This window comes from Branchiostoma belcheri, unplaced genomic scaffold, assembly GCF_001625305.1.
Source record: "Branchiostoma belcheri isolate BF01 breed outbred unplaced genomic scaffold, Haploidv18h27 scaffold13, whole genome shotgun sequence".
NCBI lineage: Eukaryota > Metazoa > Chordata > Leptocardii > Amphioxiformes > Branchiostomatidae > Branchiostoma > Branchiostoma belcheri.
In genome coordinates, this window is record NW_017802713.1 from 2,839,817 (window position 1) to 2,854,172 (window position 14,356).

Below are 14,356 nucleotides of genomic sequence, written 5' to 3' on the forward strand. Positions count from 1 at the left end.
TTGTTTAAAAATGACGTTTACGTACGCACGAGTTTCCTCTGTCAAACATTGTCTTTACCGGTTTGTGTTTGTTCTGTACCGATATAGACGAGCTAACCGAGCACATATCAGGCCCGTGCCTGGTGTTGAGAAGCGCCTTTTTGTGCGTGTTCTAGTTTGGAGACGCACGTCTTGCCAGAGCTAGGATTTGTTCCTGTCAATGCAACAAGTAGCGATGGCTCCGTTGTGGCTGATGGTACTCGCTGTCGGCGGGGCACTAGCAGCGTCCAAACAAGGTAAATACCATTAACATTACATCATTATATTCATTCCCTGGGTTACATGTACCCATAACTTTGTGTGTTTAAGAGATCTCTAGTTCAATGCCCCCAGGCAGTTATACTACGTACAGTTAGATTTCTAGGAATGCAGTATACTAGGGGATGCCGCATTTGAGACCTCTTTAGAGGTACCATTTTTGGGTGCGATGGATATATGTGAACTGGTTGAATTATGTTTGGCGGAATTATATATGTTTTTACACGTTTGGTCACATTTAAATATTCACCATATGGCATATAGTTATCGGTCAGTACTTAAAATTATATGTCTTAGAAAAAGAATGATGTTCTCGATAAAATAGTATATATGTGTAAATTTGGCTAGTAACATTTCTGTGTGATCGTTTCAGAAAACGGCACTTCTGCATTACCGGTTATAAAACGCCATATGCATACATGTATGCGGACGTGTGAAATAACATGTGGTACGAGCTAATTCTGACAGTATAAGCCTAGGGTTAGACATAGTTGCGCAACAACTATATCATTTGTGTGGGGTCGTGTGGCGTAGCGGCAGAGTGCTCGACTCAGAACCAAGAGGTCCCAGGTTCGAGTCCTTACATGCTACCGATCTTCTGCCCTTGGGAAAGGCACTTTACACAACTTTCCCCACTTCGCTCAGGTGAAAATGAGTATTGTTCTGTCCCCTAAGCTGGTGACGGCATTGATATTAGTTGAAAAAAATTGAGTGTGCCGTCACCACGTCTTGTGATTAGATGTTGGAATATAAAAAAAGAACTATATCATTTGGCGTATTACTAAATAACTAATACAGGTACTGCATTGTGCTATATTCATTCGATATTCGATGGTCGTCGTACGATTTTGATGTTGTAGAATTTTCTAGCAGGCTGTACAGAACAACGTCGACAAGAATCTAGAACAGTCTTTTCCGTGCACACAACAACAAAATCACGACAATCTTACGACGATCGTAAAACTATTGTGACTGGGATATAAAGAGTCTGATGGTTTGTTTGTTGTATTTTTCCAGAGAAACCTGTTCAACATGAGAGGGCTGAGCGACAAGCGGCCCGTAAGATCTCACTTTTCTTGGTTTGCTACATAATGGTTTATTTGTAATGAGGAGAGTCATGATCAGCTACACTGAATTACACCTTACACCTTTCCAAGGCACATACAGTTTACAGATAATATACTGATCCAGTATAAGATCTTAGCAATCAGGCTAAATAATTGATCTTAGATATTGCAATATTAATTTCGGGATTTCTGTGTTTCTTGGTTGTATTGGGGTTTGATAGTTTTACTGCGGCTCTCATATCATGTTTGGCCAAAAAACACTTCTTGTATCAAATATATGCTATATCTGGAATATAAAACTATGTATTGTCTCGAACAACGGTCACATAAAAAAAAAGATGAAGAAGGTATAAAGCAGGATTGCTTATCTCCAAGCAGATCGTTCCCCAAGATCTCATAGTCTAGCCGCCGAAGATAGTCTAACTGCCGACACTCGTTAAGTACAAATGTGGCTCAGAGCTATCAAGAAGTGGGGCCAGTCAGAAACCGTTACGACTTTGCCCCGATGATTCGCTTGGAGATTAGCAAAATTGTGCATTTAATTAACCTTCATCCTGCCTTCTGAAACCATATTTGTATAGCTGGGTGATATGACAGACGTATGACTATGCAAAAAATGGCGGTGAATGTTTATTTTGAAAGCTTGAGGTTAAAGGGTTGGTAGCAGGGAGAAGGGATAGCCTCCTTCGCAGACTTTTGATGCGCGGTGGCGTTAATTTTTTCTTCGGTAATAGCACGGTCACATTTCCAAGCCGGGGCCCGGCCGGGTTGTTTGCGTGAACAAAAATTAAACAATTTGTATTATTAAGAGTATACACAAATATTGCTCATGGTTAATTTTTTTAAAACTTTTTTTTTGTGTGTGTTTTGCTGTCTCAGATCATAATTTGCGTTCCATACGACTGCCCGGCCGGGCCCCGGGTTGGGAAATGTGACCTCGCCTTGAGCGACGCGAGTTATGCCGCCGAGCGACGGTTTTGCCGCCGAGCGATTTTGCCAGATTTACATCAAGATGCGCGGAAACCGTCTCTCCCCGGCAAAATCCCTTTGGTGGCATAACTCGCGTCACTCGAGGATAAAACAAAATTAACGCCGCCGCATCAGAAGTCTGCGAAGGAGGCTAGGGAAGGTTACGCCCTTGTTGACTTATACTGGATGACTATACAGCTATCGCCTGCAGTGGATCGTTTACGAACCAGACCTACGGCACGATCGAGAGTCCGTACTACCCCAACGACTACTACAACGGCGCCAACTGCCTGTGGTACATCACCGTGTCGAAAGGGGCCATCGTGCAGCTGGTGCTGCAGGATTACGTCATCGAGGACGGCTGGGACTTCCTCTTCATCTACGATGGAGGCAGTCTGGCGTCACCTGTGATCGCCACGTACGTCATGTTAACACCTTTAGACGTCAATCAATCAATCATTCAATGAACCAGCTAACCAACCAACCAACCAACCAACCAACCAAACGATCGATCGATCGATCAACGGACCAATCAATCGATCGACCATTCGATCAACCAACCAACCAACCAACTAACCAATCAATCTATCGACTAATCAATTAACCAACCAACCAACCAACCAACCAACCAACCAATCGATCGACTAATCGATCAACCAACCAACCAATTGATCGACTAATCGATCAACCAACCAACCAATTGATCAACCAACCAATCAATCGATCGACTAATCGATCAACCAACCAACCAACCACGCGATCAATCAACCAATCAATCGATCGACCAATCAACCAACCAATCAATCGGTCAATCGACCAATCAACCAACCAACCAACCAACCAACCAACCAACCAACCAACCAACCAACCAACCAACCAACCAACCAATCAATCAATCGGTAGATCAACCCACCAATCAATCGGTCGATCGACCAATCAACCAATCAATCGGTCGACCAATCGATCAACCAACCAATCGATCGATCTATCATGCTTAGGAGCTCTACATAACTTAATGTTATTTATATATGATTGGTATAATAATATATATATATGTGAAACAACATGAGGTTCACGGGGAGGGGATATCCCTATATGACACATACTATTCTGTAGTGTCCTTTAGTCCTTCCAACATCCCTACCCCTGTAGCGATATAGATTAATCAATTTGAAGATTTCCGCGTGTCACAGAGTATGATCCTTCTAATCTCTGCAGTATAACTGGAACAGGACCCCCGACAATCTACAACAGTACTTCAAATGTAGTTCTTCTGAAATTCAAGACAGATGGCAGCATTACAGAGAGAGGTTTCCATTTGGACTTCTACGGTAAGTTAGCAACATTACACCTTCTTTTTACAAAGCTATATGTACGCTTATTCTAGGTAATGAAGAATGAATTATGGTAAACAAGGCCTGTTTCTTTTCTATATTTCTAGTTTTCAAGACCGATTTGTAACTCATGATCTCCGTTTTGGATTTAGTTGTACCTGAAGTTTAATCTTTATTTCTATTATAATGTTGTGATTCTCATCACTTCCCTTGTACTTTGCATGGTCCTTTTTCTTCGTTACACCCAGAGAGGTTCTACCAAGGAGCACCACGTAAGTTTGCCCTCTAACAGAGGATTTAATTCTATTGGACAGAAAAGTTCAGCTTTAGCTTACAGTTTAACACAAAGGTAAACAAACGACGAAGTCAATAAGTGCAAATATACTCCTATACTATATATAAATATGTCCGGTTCCGATGTTAAATGGTGGCCTAATTGATGGGACACTTCTTGTGTCATATATTAACGCTATGTTGCGCCAGATTATGAATATAGTATGTGAGAAAGTAACAGATGTTCTATAATAAATATCTATAATGGAAGATAAGCTTTAGTTAGATTTATTTGATATTGGATATAGCGGTGTATGTTGACTCTCTTCGACCAGAGAAACTAATCCAAAGAATGGCTATCACTTCTTTACATATAAATTTTACCAACATCTTCAATAAATGAAAAGCAACATCAATGACATTTTTAAATTTCTTCCACAGCAACTCTACCCCCCGATGACGGCCCCGATGGTAAGTTTATCTGCGTGTAACAGAAGTTCTCAAAAGTATCTCTGAATTGTATAATACTATGTCGTATAAAATCAACTTCTACGCTACTTCTACACTTTTTGTACTGAAGGCATATCTTATGAACTGCATTACATCTAACAACTTGTTGCTTGGATTAAGTCAAAAGCAAAGAAACAAGACTCTTCTGTTTTGTGACCTGTATTCGGCCTAATGGAACAAATGTGTACAACAAAGGTTTTTTTATCATGAAAGTTCATCTGTGTTGGAAGTTACATGTTTAAAGTTAAAACTTTTGATCCCACACAAAAATTCTCTCACCTAGAGCTTTCGACCAGTCACTCTGGTCTTCCTCAGTAGACTGACCCAGTGAAGCTTGTGACGTGGCTTCTTTGAAGTGTGACGTCAACACTGGGTCAAAGGTATCTGGTAGACAATGTCGACCCCCGTCGCGGTTCAATGTAGGGTGATGGGCCCTGATGTATATGGCTTCCTTCACCCCTCTCAAGAAATAGTCTTGTTCAGTGTCTAGAATCCTTACAGTGTCAAGTGAAACAAAGGTTTTTATCTATTTTTCATTGACATTGTCCCATTGTTCTGACAGATTGTCCCAGCACTAGGATCTACAGTTCGGAGGGTTACCTCAGCTCCCCGGGCTACGCTGCCGGTTATCAGAACTACACTAACGACCTGCACTGCGTCTGGGAGATCATCAACCCCTTTGGCACCAGCTTCAACATCTGGTTCATCGCGTTCGACCTGGAGTGTGATGCTGACTTCCTGAATATCTACGACGAAGGCGTATTCCACACGTAAGAAGGACAATATTTTAACTAGCCGCGGCGACTGTTGCAGGGCTTCTGTTGCTTGCAGTCTTTTACATTAGCCCTAGCAACCCATGTATTCATAAGCCGAGTGGTCGCCATCTTGGTCAGCAGCGCGCCGAATCAGCTACTTGCAAATGTGCCACTACTTTTCTGATCTATAGAAATAGCTTATCAGGAAAGTAGCGGCGAATTTGCAGGTAGATGATTCCAATCAAAAATGGCGGCCAACTGTTTTGTTTCACATGGGGAGAGATCGCAAATAGTAGCGGTAGGGGAGGGAGCAGGGGATCATATGTCCATTGGATCCTGTACAAAACAAGGAACAAAAACAGGCTTCAAAGTACACTTACCAGAATTGCAAGGTCCCAAAAATTCCATCCACTGGACAGCTAAACATGTCTAGTTGCCGTTTTTGGAAAAAGCCCGGCTTCGACTCCTGCCTGTTAAAGCGCTAGAGCCCTTTAAATGTAAACAACCACTGACCTTTGAACCTGCAGCATAGAAACACACGACTTGTGCTGGAAAACCCCCTCCCAAAAAAATTCTCAAAAATAATAACACTAAAAATATCGTGGACATGCAAACTGGCCCTTCCCCGCATGCGCCAAAACTGGCCCCCCTCCGGTACGACTCACGCAGGGGCCGGTTGACGCGCAAAACACACCGGCACGTTAGGTAAGGCTGTTAGGAATCTAGGGAAATGCAAACTTCGGTCTCAAAGTGTTCCGGCACGGTGGATCGCATGTTTGTTCATATGGCCCAATGCACCGCTCCGCGGCTGTTGTTAGGGCTAATGTAAAAGACTGCAAGCAAGAGAAGCCCTGCAACAGTCGCCGCGGCTATATTTTAACATACCATTGCCGAGTTACAAACACCTATAGTTCACCATAGAGTCACTAGGGGAATCTGATTACGATGACAAAACCTAACCACAGGTTAAAAGAGCTAAATATTGACATAGGAGATACAAACACCTGTAGTTCCATAAAAAGTCGCCAGGAGTGCCAAATCTGCTTGCAACTTCATGTGGTCAAGTCCTAACAACAGTCTGGACATCAGTGTTTCTCAAAAGATTCTTGAGTGTTTGTGTCTCAATGAAACCCTCAAGTGCTATCGATATTCTAACTTTCTAGGTTTCCCAAATGATGATGATTTATACGTGGATATTTGCTACAGGTACTCCTGCACTATGGACGATAGGTTTGCGTGTAACATCACAACAACTGGACCTACGATGACCATCGAGTTCACTTCGGATGCCGACACCACCGCCAAGGGCTGGTTCCTCGGATACGAAAGCAAGTGTTAACTATTGCAATTGACTCTTTATCTCTTTCAAACCAATGAAAATTGATATATCAGTGTAAGGGTCAACTACGACGACTACTGTAATTCACTTTATGTTCACGGTAGCAAAATTTCACGGTCTGAGAAAAATGGACATGTTCACGGAACTATATGTTCACGGTGGTGACAGGTGTAGGAAAAAGAAAGTCCAGGAATTATTTGTTAACTGTAATGATAAGTTCACTGTACAGAAGCAACAGTGAAAACAGTGAACTTATCAGTACAGTGAACAAATCAGGAATTACAGTATCTTACTGTCCTTGGAGTCGTTTGGTTCATTTCTGTAGGTAAAGATTCTAGGGCGCCATTGCTACGCCATTTTCCCCAGTTGCTCAAAAGATAGAAAGACAGGAAGACATCATGGTGTCATCTTATCTTCCAGGTTCGAAGTACACCAACCTGCAGGAGACTGCACCACAGCATACCGGCGACGACCCGTGGCCTGGGAGGGCTTGTCAAATCGAACCACCACGTCAGTACTGCTTAATGTCCTACCTTGTATAATGCCCGGTTTACACGGCGACAAAATCCGTGCGTACGAAAATGGCGTACGAAAGTTTCGTACGAAAATTGCGTACGCAAAGGTTTTCCCTCCGTGTAAACAGGTCCTAAATTTTCGGTCTTCATCCTTGGAAGGATGTGACCATGAGTAAAGAGATTCGTTTTACACAACCAAGTCTTTTATTCAGCCAACGTTTCGGTGATCGTCTGTCACCTTTTTTTTCATGGCAATTCTGACTGGTTAACATTGCATTGCAGCATAGGTGTCGCTGCTACAGATGAATTCCCAAATGTACAGTATTTACATCTGTAGCAGCGACACCTGTGCTGCAATGCAATGTGAACCAGTCAGAATTGCCCTGATTAAGGTGACAGACGGTCACTGAAACGTCGGCTGAATAAAAGACTTGGTTGTGTAAAACGAGTCTCTTTACTCAGTGTCTTACCAACCTGATGAAACTATTCACGGAGGATGTGACCATAATTCCTGTATAATTGTGGTGGTGGTGGTGGGAGGTGGTGGTTATGGGGGTATGAAGATGTACATCGATGTGGATACACAAAACAAAATATTGAAATGTAAAACTTTCATATAGTGGTGATGAATCCTAAACTTTAAGGACGAAGGGATGAAAATCATCCTTATAGACACGTCGATGAAGGTTAGACATTCAGGTAAACTGAGATATTCAAGCAACTGGTTAGATTTTGAAAACTGTCAGACGTTTCAACTATTATCAGCGACTTTTCGTCATTGACTGTGGTGAATTCTACTTGAAACGTCCGCTACTTTTCAAAATCTAATAGAATCCAGTTGCTTGAGTATCTCAGTTTACCTGGATGTCTAACCTTCATCGGCGTATCTACATGAATACGGATGTTTTTCATCCCTTCGTATAGGATTCATCACCATTATATGAAAGTTTTACATTTACTGAAACTGTCACAATTTTGTTAGTTGTTGAGATTCCAGTTTGATGTCATATTTTGTCACAGCGGAACCTGACTGCTACACCGGAACTGGCGCTGACTACCGCGGCAGAGTGAACGTGACGGAGAACGGGTACACCTGCCAGCGGTGGGACTCACAGACGCCGCACTTCCACGTCTACAGCCCGGACAGGTTCCCGCAGTACGGGCTGGAGGAGAACTACTGCCGCAACCCCGGCAACGGCTACAAGCCCTGGTGCTACACAACGTCCCCTAGCGTCAGGATCGAGTACTGCGACGTCAGGGAATGCTGTAAGACCTTGACCTTGTCTTTGGTATCGATCTTTATGTAATAAAGGGTTAATGACCCGCTCCGAGGTGTATATGGTGAGATAAACCACCTCGTTCGCTACGCTCATTCGGTGGTTTATTCGGTGGTTATCGCACCTGACAAGGAATTATCTTACCATATACCGAGGATAAGGCGGGGCATTAACGTTATTATCATGTAGCCTTTCCAACTGACACAATTTTTTGACACGAATTCGGGTTACAGTCATTTTTCTGTTTCAAAATTTGACACAAATTCGGGTTACAGCCATTTTTCTGTTTCAATTTCATTCAGAATCTTTTTAATGACGTCTCCCCGTTATATGAATCAGAAATGTATAGAATAGTCACATCTGATGTTATAATTTGTGATGAGTTTGATTAAACTTAAAGATATCGTGAATTGTTTCACCAGCCGAGTTAACGACACCTGCACCCGTGTTCGAGGCGCCCCCTGCGTGGAATGACACTGCAGGCAACTTCACAGGTAACATTGCCCTTATAGCCGTGAAATAATATATAGTGCCGTGGCTCGATTTGCTCTTAATGTGAGCATGATCTTGAAATATCAATGTAGTCGCAACGTGGATAGAATTTTATCACTATGCTTCAATAGTTAAAAACCCCTTGTATTTCCGCAAATGTAATCACTGGAGGACAAAGTTGAACCTCATGAACAGACCAGCACCACTGACATGTTACTGACGCGCACCGGCAATTTGGTGATGTCTTACACGAAACATGTGCCTGTTTCTTTTTGTATCCTCAGAGTGCGGAGGACAGCTGTACCTGGATGCCGGGTCCATCGCCAGTCCGGGTTACCCCATCACTGGCTACCCGAAGAACGCCGTGTGTGTGTGGACCATCATTGACCCTCACGACTGGGGCTTCAGGATGATATTTGAGGACGCCAGCATGGAGTGCGGCTATGACTACGTCACCATCTACGATGGAGGCCTCGACGGTCCCCAAATTGGGAGGTAAGCAAGGCCCACACGGCTGCATTCATGTTTACGGAGACACTTTCTCTGCAAAGTCAATATTCATTTATGGCTTCACCACACCACGCAGTGTTGTGGTGCGTTGTGTTCTCTCATGTTTCTTCCTCTCCTTCTCCTGACATTTCTTTAAATGGATTCAACTCTGCTATTTCAGCCAAATGAACTGAAATTTTGCATGAAGGTAGAGTGGGTAAATATCCCCAGACGTTTTTGTTTTGTTCATTTTTTGACACAAGCTTTCAAAATTGTTTTATATGTGTTTTTTTTTGTCATTTTCCGACAAAATCTGTACATTTGGGGTCCTGGAGACCTAGTATTACATTGCTTTATATATCTACCAACAACAATTCATTATAATGTAAGGCATTACAATTTTCCCTCAAACTTGTATAATTTGGGACTTTTGGACTGTGAACCAGTAGTACTGTACGATGTGTGCATGTTGTAGTCAAGAAACGAAGCGTGATTGCGATCGTACCGTAACGAGCTTGGGGCAAGAGGGGGGTGGGGGTGGAAGTGGTCAAAAAGTTGCGATCATGAAATTTTAGCGGTGGAATATGGACCGCTAAAACCGCTATAATTAAGTGACCGTTATCAAATCAAGAATTACAGTAATTCATAAGTCAATGTTTTCAGGTACTGTGATAGGGAGACCTGTGCGCTCGAATCCACTCAATCAACAGTCACTGTCGTCTTCACTTCGGACAGCTCCATTACAGGGAGAGGTTGGAAGATAGGGTTTGGAAGTACGTATTTTCAATGCCGTCACTATTTGCGAAGGTAACTTAACAGTTAAACAGCAGTGTCGTGTATCTTAAAATATCAGTCAGACGTATATCAATGAATGGATAGTAACTTAGTCTAAGTATGAAGTTTAAATACATTTCCCCATGTTTTCAAACCAAGAAAATTTTCAGCCGTCTCTGTTGCCTTCTTCAAGATGGATGACCACAACTTTGGATACTAACGGACACATGACTGAGGTTGCGGGTTGGCCTTCCCGATATGTGATGGACCCTAATATATGTGGTCTATTTCACTCCCATTATAACTTTCACACAGTTCAAGTTCAATATTTTTCCCTAGGTATGTACATCGGAACGATCTACCCCGCGTTCCCGATCCTGAACTATCAGCCATGCACCAGCGTCATAGACTTCGCGCTGACAAGTCCTGCGCCAGGCACGCCGTCGGGTACTGTTGGTAAGTTTCCCGGCGTTTATGCAAATTTTGATAAGTGGATCTAGATACTGTAAAGTGATGTAAGGTCGTGGTAGGACGATGGGGGTGGTTGAAACAAATGCAGTTTGCAAAAAGACAGAGTTGCGATGAGTTCGTCGCGAAAACCGCGTACATAAAATCATCGCGGGTATCTTTTGAGTTATTACAGTATTATTGATTTTTAATTAGGTAATCAGTTGTGTACTAGTAAAGTATTTGGAAATCCTTATGCAGAAAGGGCTAGACTGTATAGAGGTACTTAGCCTTTTCTTCATAATGTATTATCCCAACACAGATATACTTTCATGCTAAGTTTGGAAACCTTGTTCTTAGTTCCTTACGTCGACGTCCTGTTGGTGGACGGTAACGGGTACAACACCGGTCTCGTGGAGGTCTTCTACAACGGCCAATGGGGGTCGATCTGCGACGACGGCTTCGACATGGCGGACGCTGACGTCATCTGTCGGCAGCTCGGCTTCACCGGTGCCGAGGCTTTCTACGAGGAGGCGTACTTCAACGAGGGACACGGACCGATCTGGTTGGACGAACTCGCCTGCAACGGAGACGAGTCTAACCTGGCTGAATGCGCTCACCAAGGATGGGGCATCCACAACTGTCAACACAAGGAAGACGTGGGACTGGAATGTACAGGTGAAGGCCAACGTTGAGAAACAATTTTGCAACCGTTTCGCAATATTAATGGCCGATCGAGCTCGCGATCGAGTACGGGTTTCCATTGATATTGCCAATTGTCTTTGCAAGACTACGTCTCATACGTTATTGGTCAAGGCTCTTGCAAGACAGGCTGAGAAGTTCCATATCTTTACCTGTGGTGAAATTTTATATGTATGTAAGTCTTGGAAAGACAAGACCAATTCGGGACTTCTAGCAGCTTTTGTTGGGACTGCAGTGGATCGTCCAGTTTTTGTATATTTTGTTCTGGACATGCTGCGGTCTTCTTTTCATTGCTGTTTCTAACGTAGGAATTCTTCTTTTGTTTCAAGACTTTCAGATTCGTCTTGCGGACGGAGATTTCGACCACGGCCGACTGGAGGTGTACCACGCGGGCCAGTGGGGTACCGTGTGCGACGACAACTTCGGGCTGGTGGAGGCTAACGTAGCGTGCCGACAGCTCGGGTTCACCGGCGCCCTGGCCTCCCAGCCCACCGCGCACTACGGACAAGGCACCGGTCCGATCTGGATGGACGACGTGAAGTGTGTCGGGAACGAGACGTCTCTTCACCAGTGCGACATCAGGGAGTGGGGTAGCCACAACTGTGACCACAGCGAGGACATCGGCATCATCTGCGGTGCGTAGAGAAAGAAACATGACCTTGAGTCTGACATGAGTCCAACTATGTTAGCTTTTTCCCGCTCCCTGTCGTTGGTATGGGGTAGCGACGTTGGCAGAGGACCAAATCTACCAAGGCTAGAGTCCAGGCTACTAAAATGCTACTGACTAAAAATCACTGATTCGGTGATTGAGTACATTATCCATCTTGGCACCAAACCCTTATTCAAGATTGTCCTAAACTTAATTCTCCTGCAATAAAATAGAATAGAGTAGAGTAGAGTTGGATGCTAAGTGATATTGCATGTTACCATTCACTACGTCCGTCAGAAACATGACTAACCTATGGTATGTGCCATATTCGTAGATGCGCCAATGACTACAACTGAAATGGTCACAACGACGCCGCCACCCACCACCTTGTTCCCTCCCAACGGCATCATCACATTTTCAAGTAAGTAGACAGCATACAGCAGCTTATTTTCGTTTAATCTTGTTAGGACAAAGCCACAGGAAAGTTTGTTAGAAACTTATCACTTAGAAGGTTCAAGAGAGTTTTCAGAATCTATGACAGAGAAAAGTTTAAGATGACCATTTTGAACACCAGAACACATTCGTATACGTTTTTGGTAGTCCAGTGTTGACAGAGCTTTGCCGACACACTTTATAGTAATAACAAGGTAACAATGGTACATCTAACATCCACGTCTTCTTTTCAGGTTTCAGCGTGAGGCTGGTCCACGGAGGCCCGAACTACGGGAGGATCGAGGTTTTCGTGAACGGGACGTGGGGAAGCGTCTGTGACGACTTCTTTGGGCCGAACGAGGCCAGGGTGGTCTGCCAGGAGCTCGGCTTCGTCGACTTCATCAGCTGGTCAGGAGGGGCGCACTACGGCCAGGGCACCGGGCCGATCTGGATGGACGACGTGTCCTGTACCGGCAAAGAGCCGTCTCTCCAGTTCTGTCAGCACCGAGGCTGGGGGGTGGAGAACTGCGGCCATCATGAGGACGTTGGCGTCGAGTGCCAGGGTAAGGTCTAAGGAGTGTGCTAGTCTTTTGTGTGTAAAGTATTAAACTGTTGCACACGATTAAAACTTTTAGAGTAGATTTAAAATGGCATCCGATATCTTTCCTTAGCTCTGAAAAGGTCATTATGTTACCTGGGTCACACAGGCTCCCTAAATGGACGGAAGTGTTGGAAACTGCGGGCGCTGGCGGTCTTCTAGTCTCTGAAATCATTTTACAGTTTTGCTGTTCGTTAAGAAAACACTGGTACGTATCAATGGACATATGGTCCACTTGATGTATGGAAGACTAAAGAACATGTTGCTTTTTTTGTTGCAGGGCCTGACCGAACCTTGATCGCCTGTGACTTTGACGTAAACACGTGTAACTTCACCAGCGACACCAGTGCAGACTTCCTGTGGAGGCGCAGGACGGGGAGAACGCCTTCCTCTGAGACAGGCCCCAGCTTTGACCACACTTCAGGAAACGGTCGGTAGCTGTTTCAACGTTTCGTTCAGTTTTGTTTGGCGTGCTTAAATTAAGTTGGCTTACATGTAGATTGGCTCCTAAAACAGTGTGTACGCACTCTACGTCTGAAATAGCTTAATCCTCTTTTACACATGTTAACACAGATAAAATCTATAATACTTATCTTTAATGCTGACTTATTGCTTCAAATGCTTCGCCGGCAAAATCCAAACATGACAACATGCTCAAGATGTCATATTTGGCTCATATTTATAATTTTATTTGCATCGCTGTAAGATATAGCACTAAATCTTTCAATGATAAATCCCGTTGACTAACGCCGACAGGGTACTACATGTACATCGAGGCGTCTTCGCCACGTCAGAGAGGAGACATTGCTCGCCTTTGGAGCCCGGTCTTCGATGCGTACGGGACGCACTGTCTGCAGTTCGCCTACCACGTGTACGGGGACAGCATCGGAGCACTGCGCGTCCTGGTCGGGAATGATCTCGTCTTCATGAGGAATACGTCACAAGGAAACATGTGGCATGACACCAAAATCGACGTGACCATGAACCAAGACCAGGTGTGGAGAACAAGTCGTTGATTACTCTCAAAAAATGCAGTATCGATGGGATCATGTGACGGTAGAGTGTTCGTCTTGGAACAGAGAGGTCCAGGGTTCGAACCCTGGCATGCCACCGGTCTTTTGCCCTTGGGAAAGGCACTTTACACGACTTTCCTCACGTATTGTATTGCCCTCCCTGTTGGTAGCAGCGTAAAAATAAGTTTTAAAAAGCCGTCGCCACGTCTTGTGATTACATGTTGGAATAAAAAAAATGCATGCAGTTAATTCGTTGTGGTTTTCGATATGTGTTTGCATGCTCTTTCTTTGCCCTTTGTTAAAAATTCTGACAAGCTGTTTGATTTTTTTCTAGATCATTTTTGAAGGGGAGGTCGGCATCGGGTGGAGAGGAGACGTCGCCATTGATGACGTGCTCCTGTACAGTGGATCATGCCAGTCAAAT

The 14,356-nt window shown here is 44.0% G+C and overlaps 1 protein-coding gene across 3 annotated transcripts in view; it reads left to right on the forward strand.

The window, feature by feature from the left end:
* Window positions 1-87: 87 nt before the first annotated feature.
* The window catches only part of LOC109463760 (deleted in malignant brain tumors 1 protein-like), a 23,436-nt gene continuing 9,167 nt past the window's right edge, over window positions 88-14,356 (forward strand). The window contains exons 1-21 of one of the 3 annotated variants that reach the window (XM_019760610.1): window positions 88-275; window positions 1,315-1,356; window positions 2,532-2,751; window positions 3,552-3,664; window positions 3,916-3,939; window positions 4,382-4,411; window positions 5,013-5,220; window positions 6,412-6,533; window positions 6,965-7,054; window positions 8,080-8,325; window positions 8,759-8,830; window positions 9,113-9,323; window positions 9,981-10,090; window positions 10,431-10,547; window positions 10,899-11,216; window positions 11,570-11,875; window positions 12,224-12,310; window positions 12,576-12,884; window positions 13,200-13,349; window positions 13,676-13,914; window positions 14,267-14,356. In XM_019760610.1, coding sequence (XP_019616169.1) covers window positions 200-275; window positions 1,315-1,356; window positions 2,532-2,751; window positions 3,552-3,664; window positions 3,916-3,939; window positions 4,382-4,411; window positions 5,013-5,220; window positions 6,412-6,533; window positions 6,965-7,054; window positions 8,080-8,325; window positions 8,759-8,830; window positions 9,113-9,323; window positions 9,981-10,090; window positions 10,431-10,547; window positions 10,899-11,216; window positions 11,570-11,875; window positions 12,224-12,310; window positions 12,576-12,884; window positions 13,200-13,349; window positions 13,676-13,914; window positions 14,267-14,356 — 3,180 coding nt within the window. In that variant the 5' untranslated portion in view covers window positions 88-199. The remainder of the gene's footprint in view (window positions 276-1,314; window positions 1,357-2,531; window positions 2,752-3,551; window positions 3,665-3,915; window positions 3,940-4,381; window positions 4,412-5,012; window positions 5,221-6,411; window positions 6,534-6,964; window positions 7,055-8,079; window positions 8,326-8,758; window positions 8,831-9,112; window positions 9,324-9,980; window positions 10,091-10,430; window positions 10,548-10,898; window positions 11,217-11,569; window positions 11,876-12,223; window positions 12,311-12,575; window positions 12,885-13,199; window positions 13,350-13,675; window positions 13,915-14,266) is intronic. The other 2 variants (XM_019760611.1, XM_019760612.1) reach the window with 2 other exon arrangements.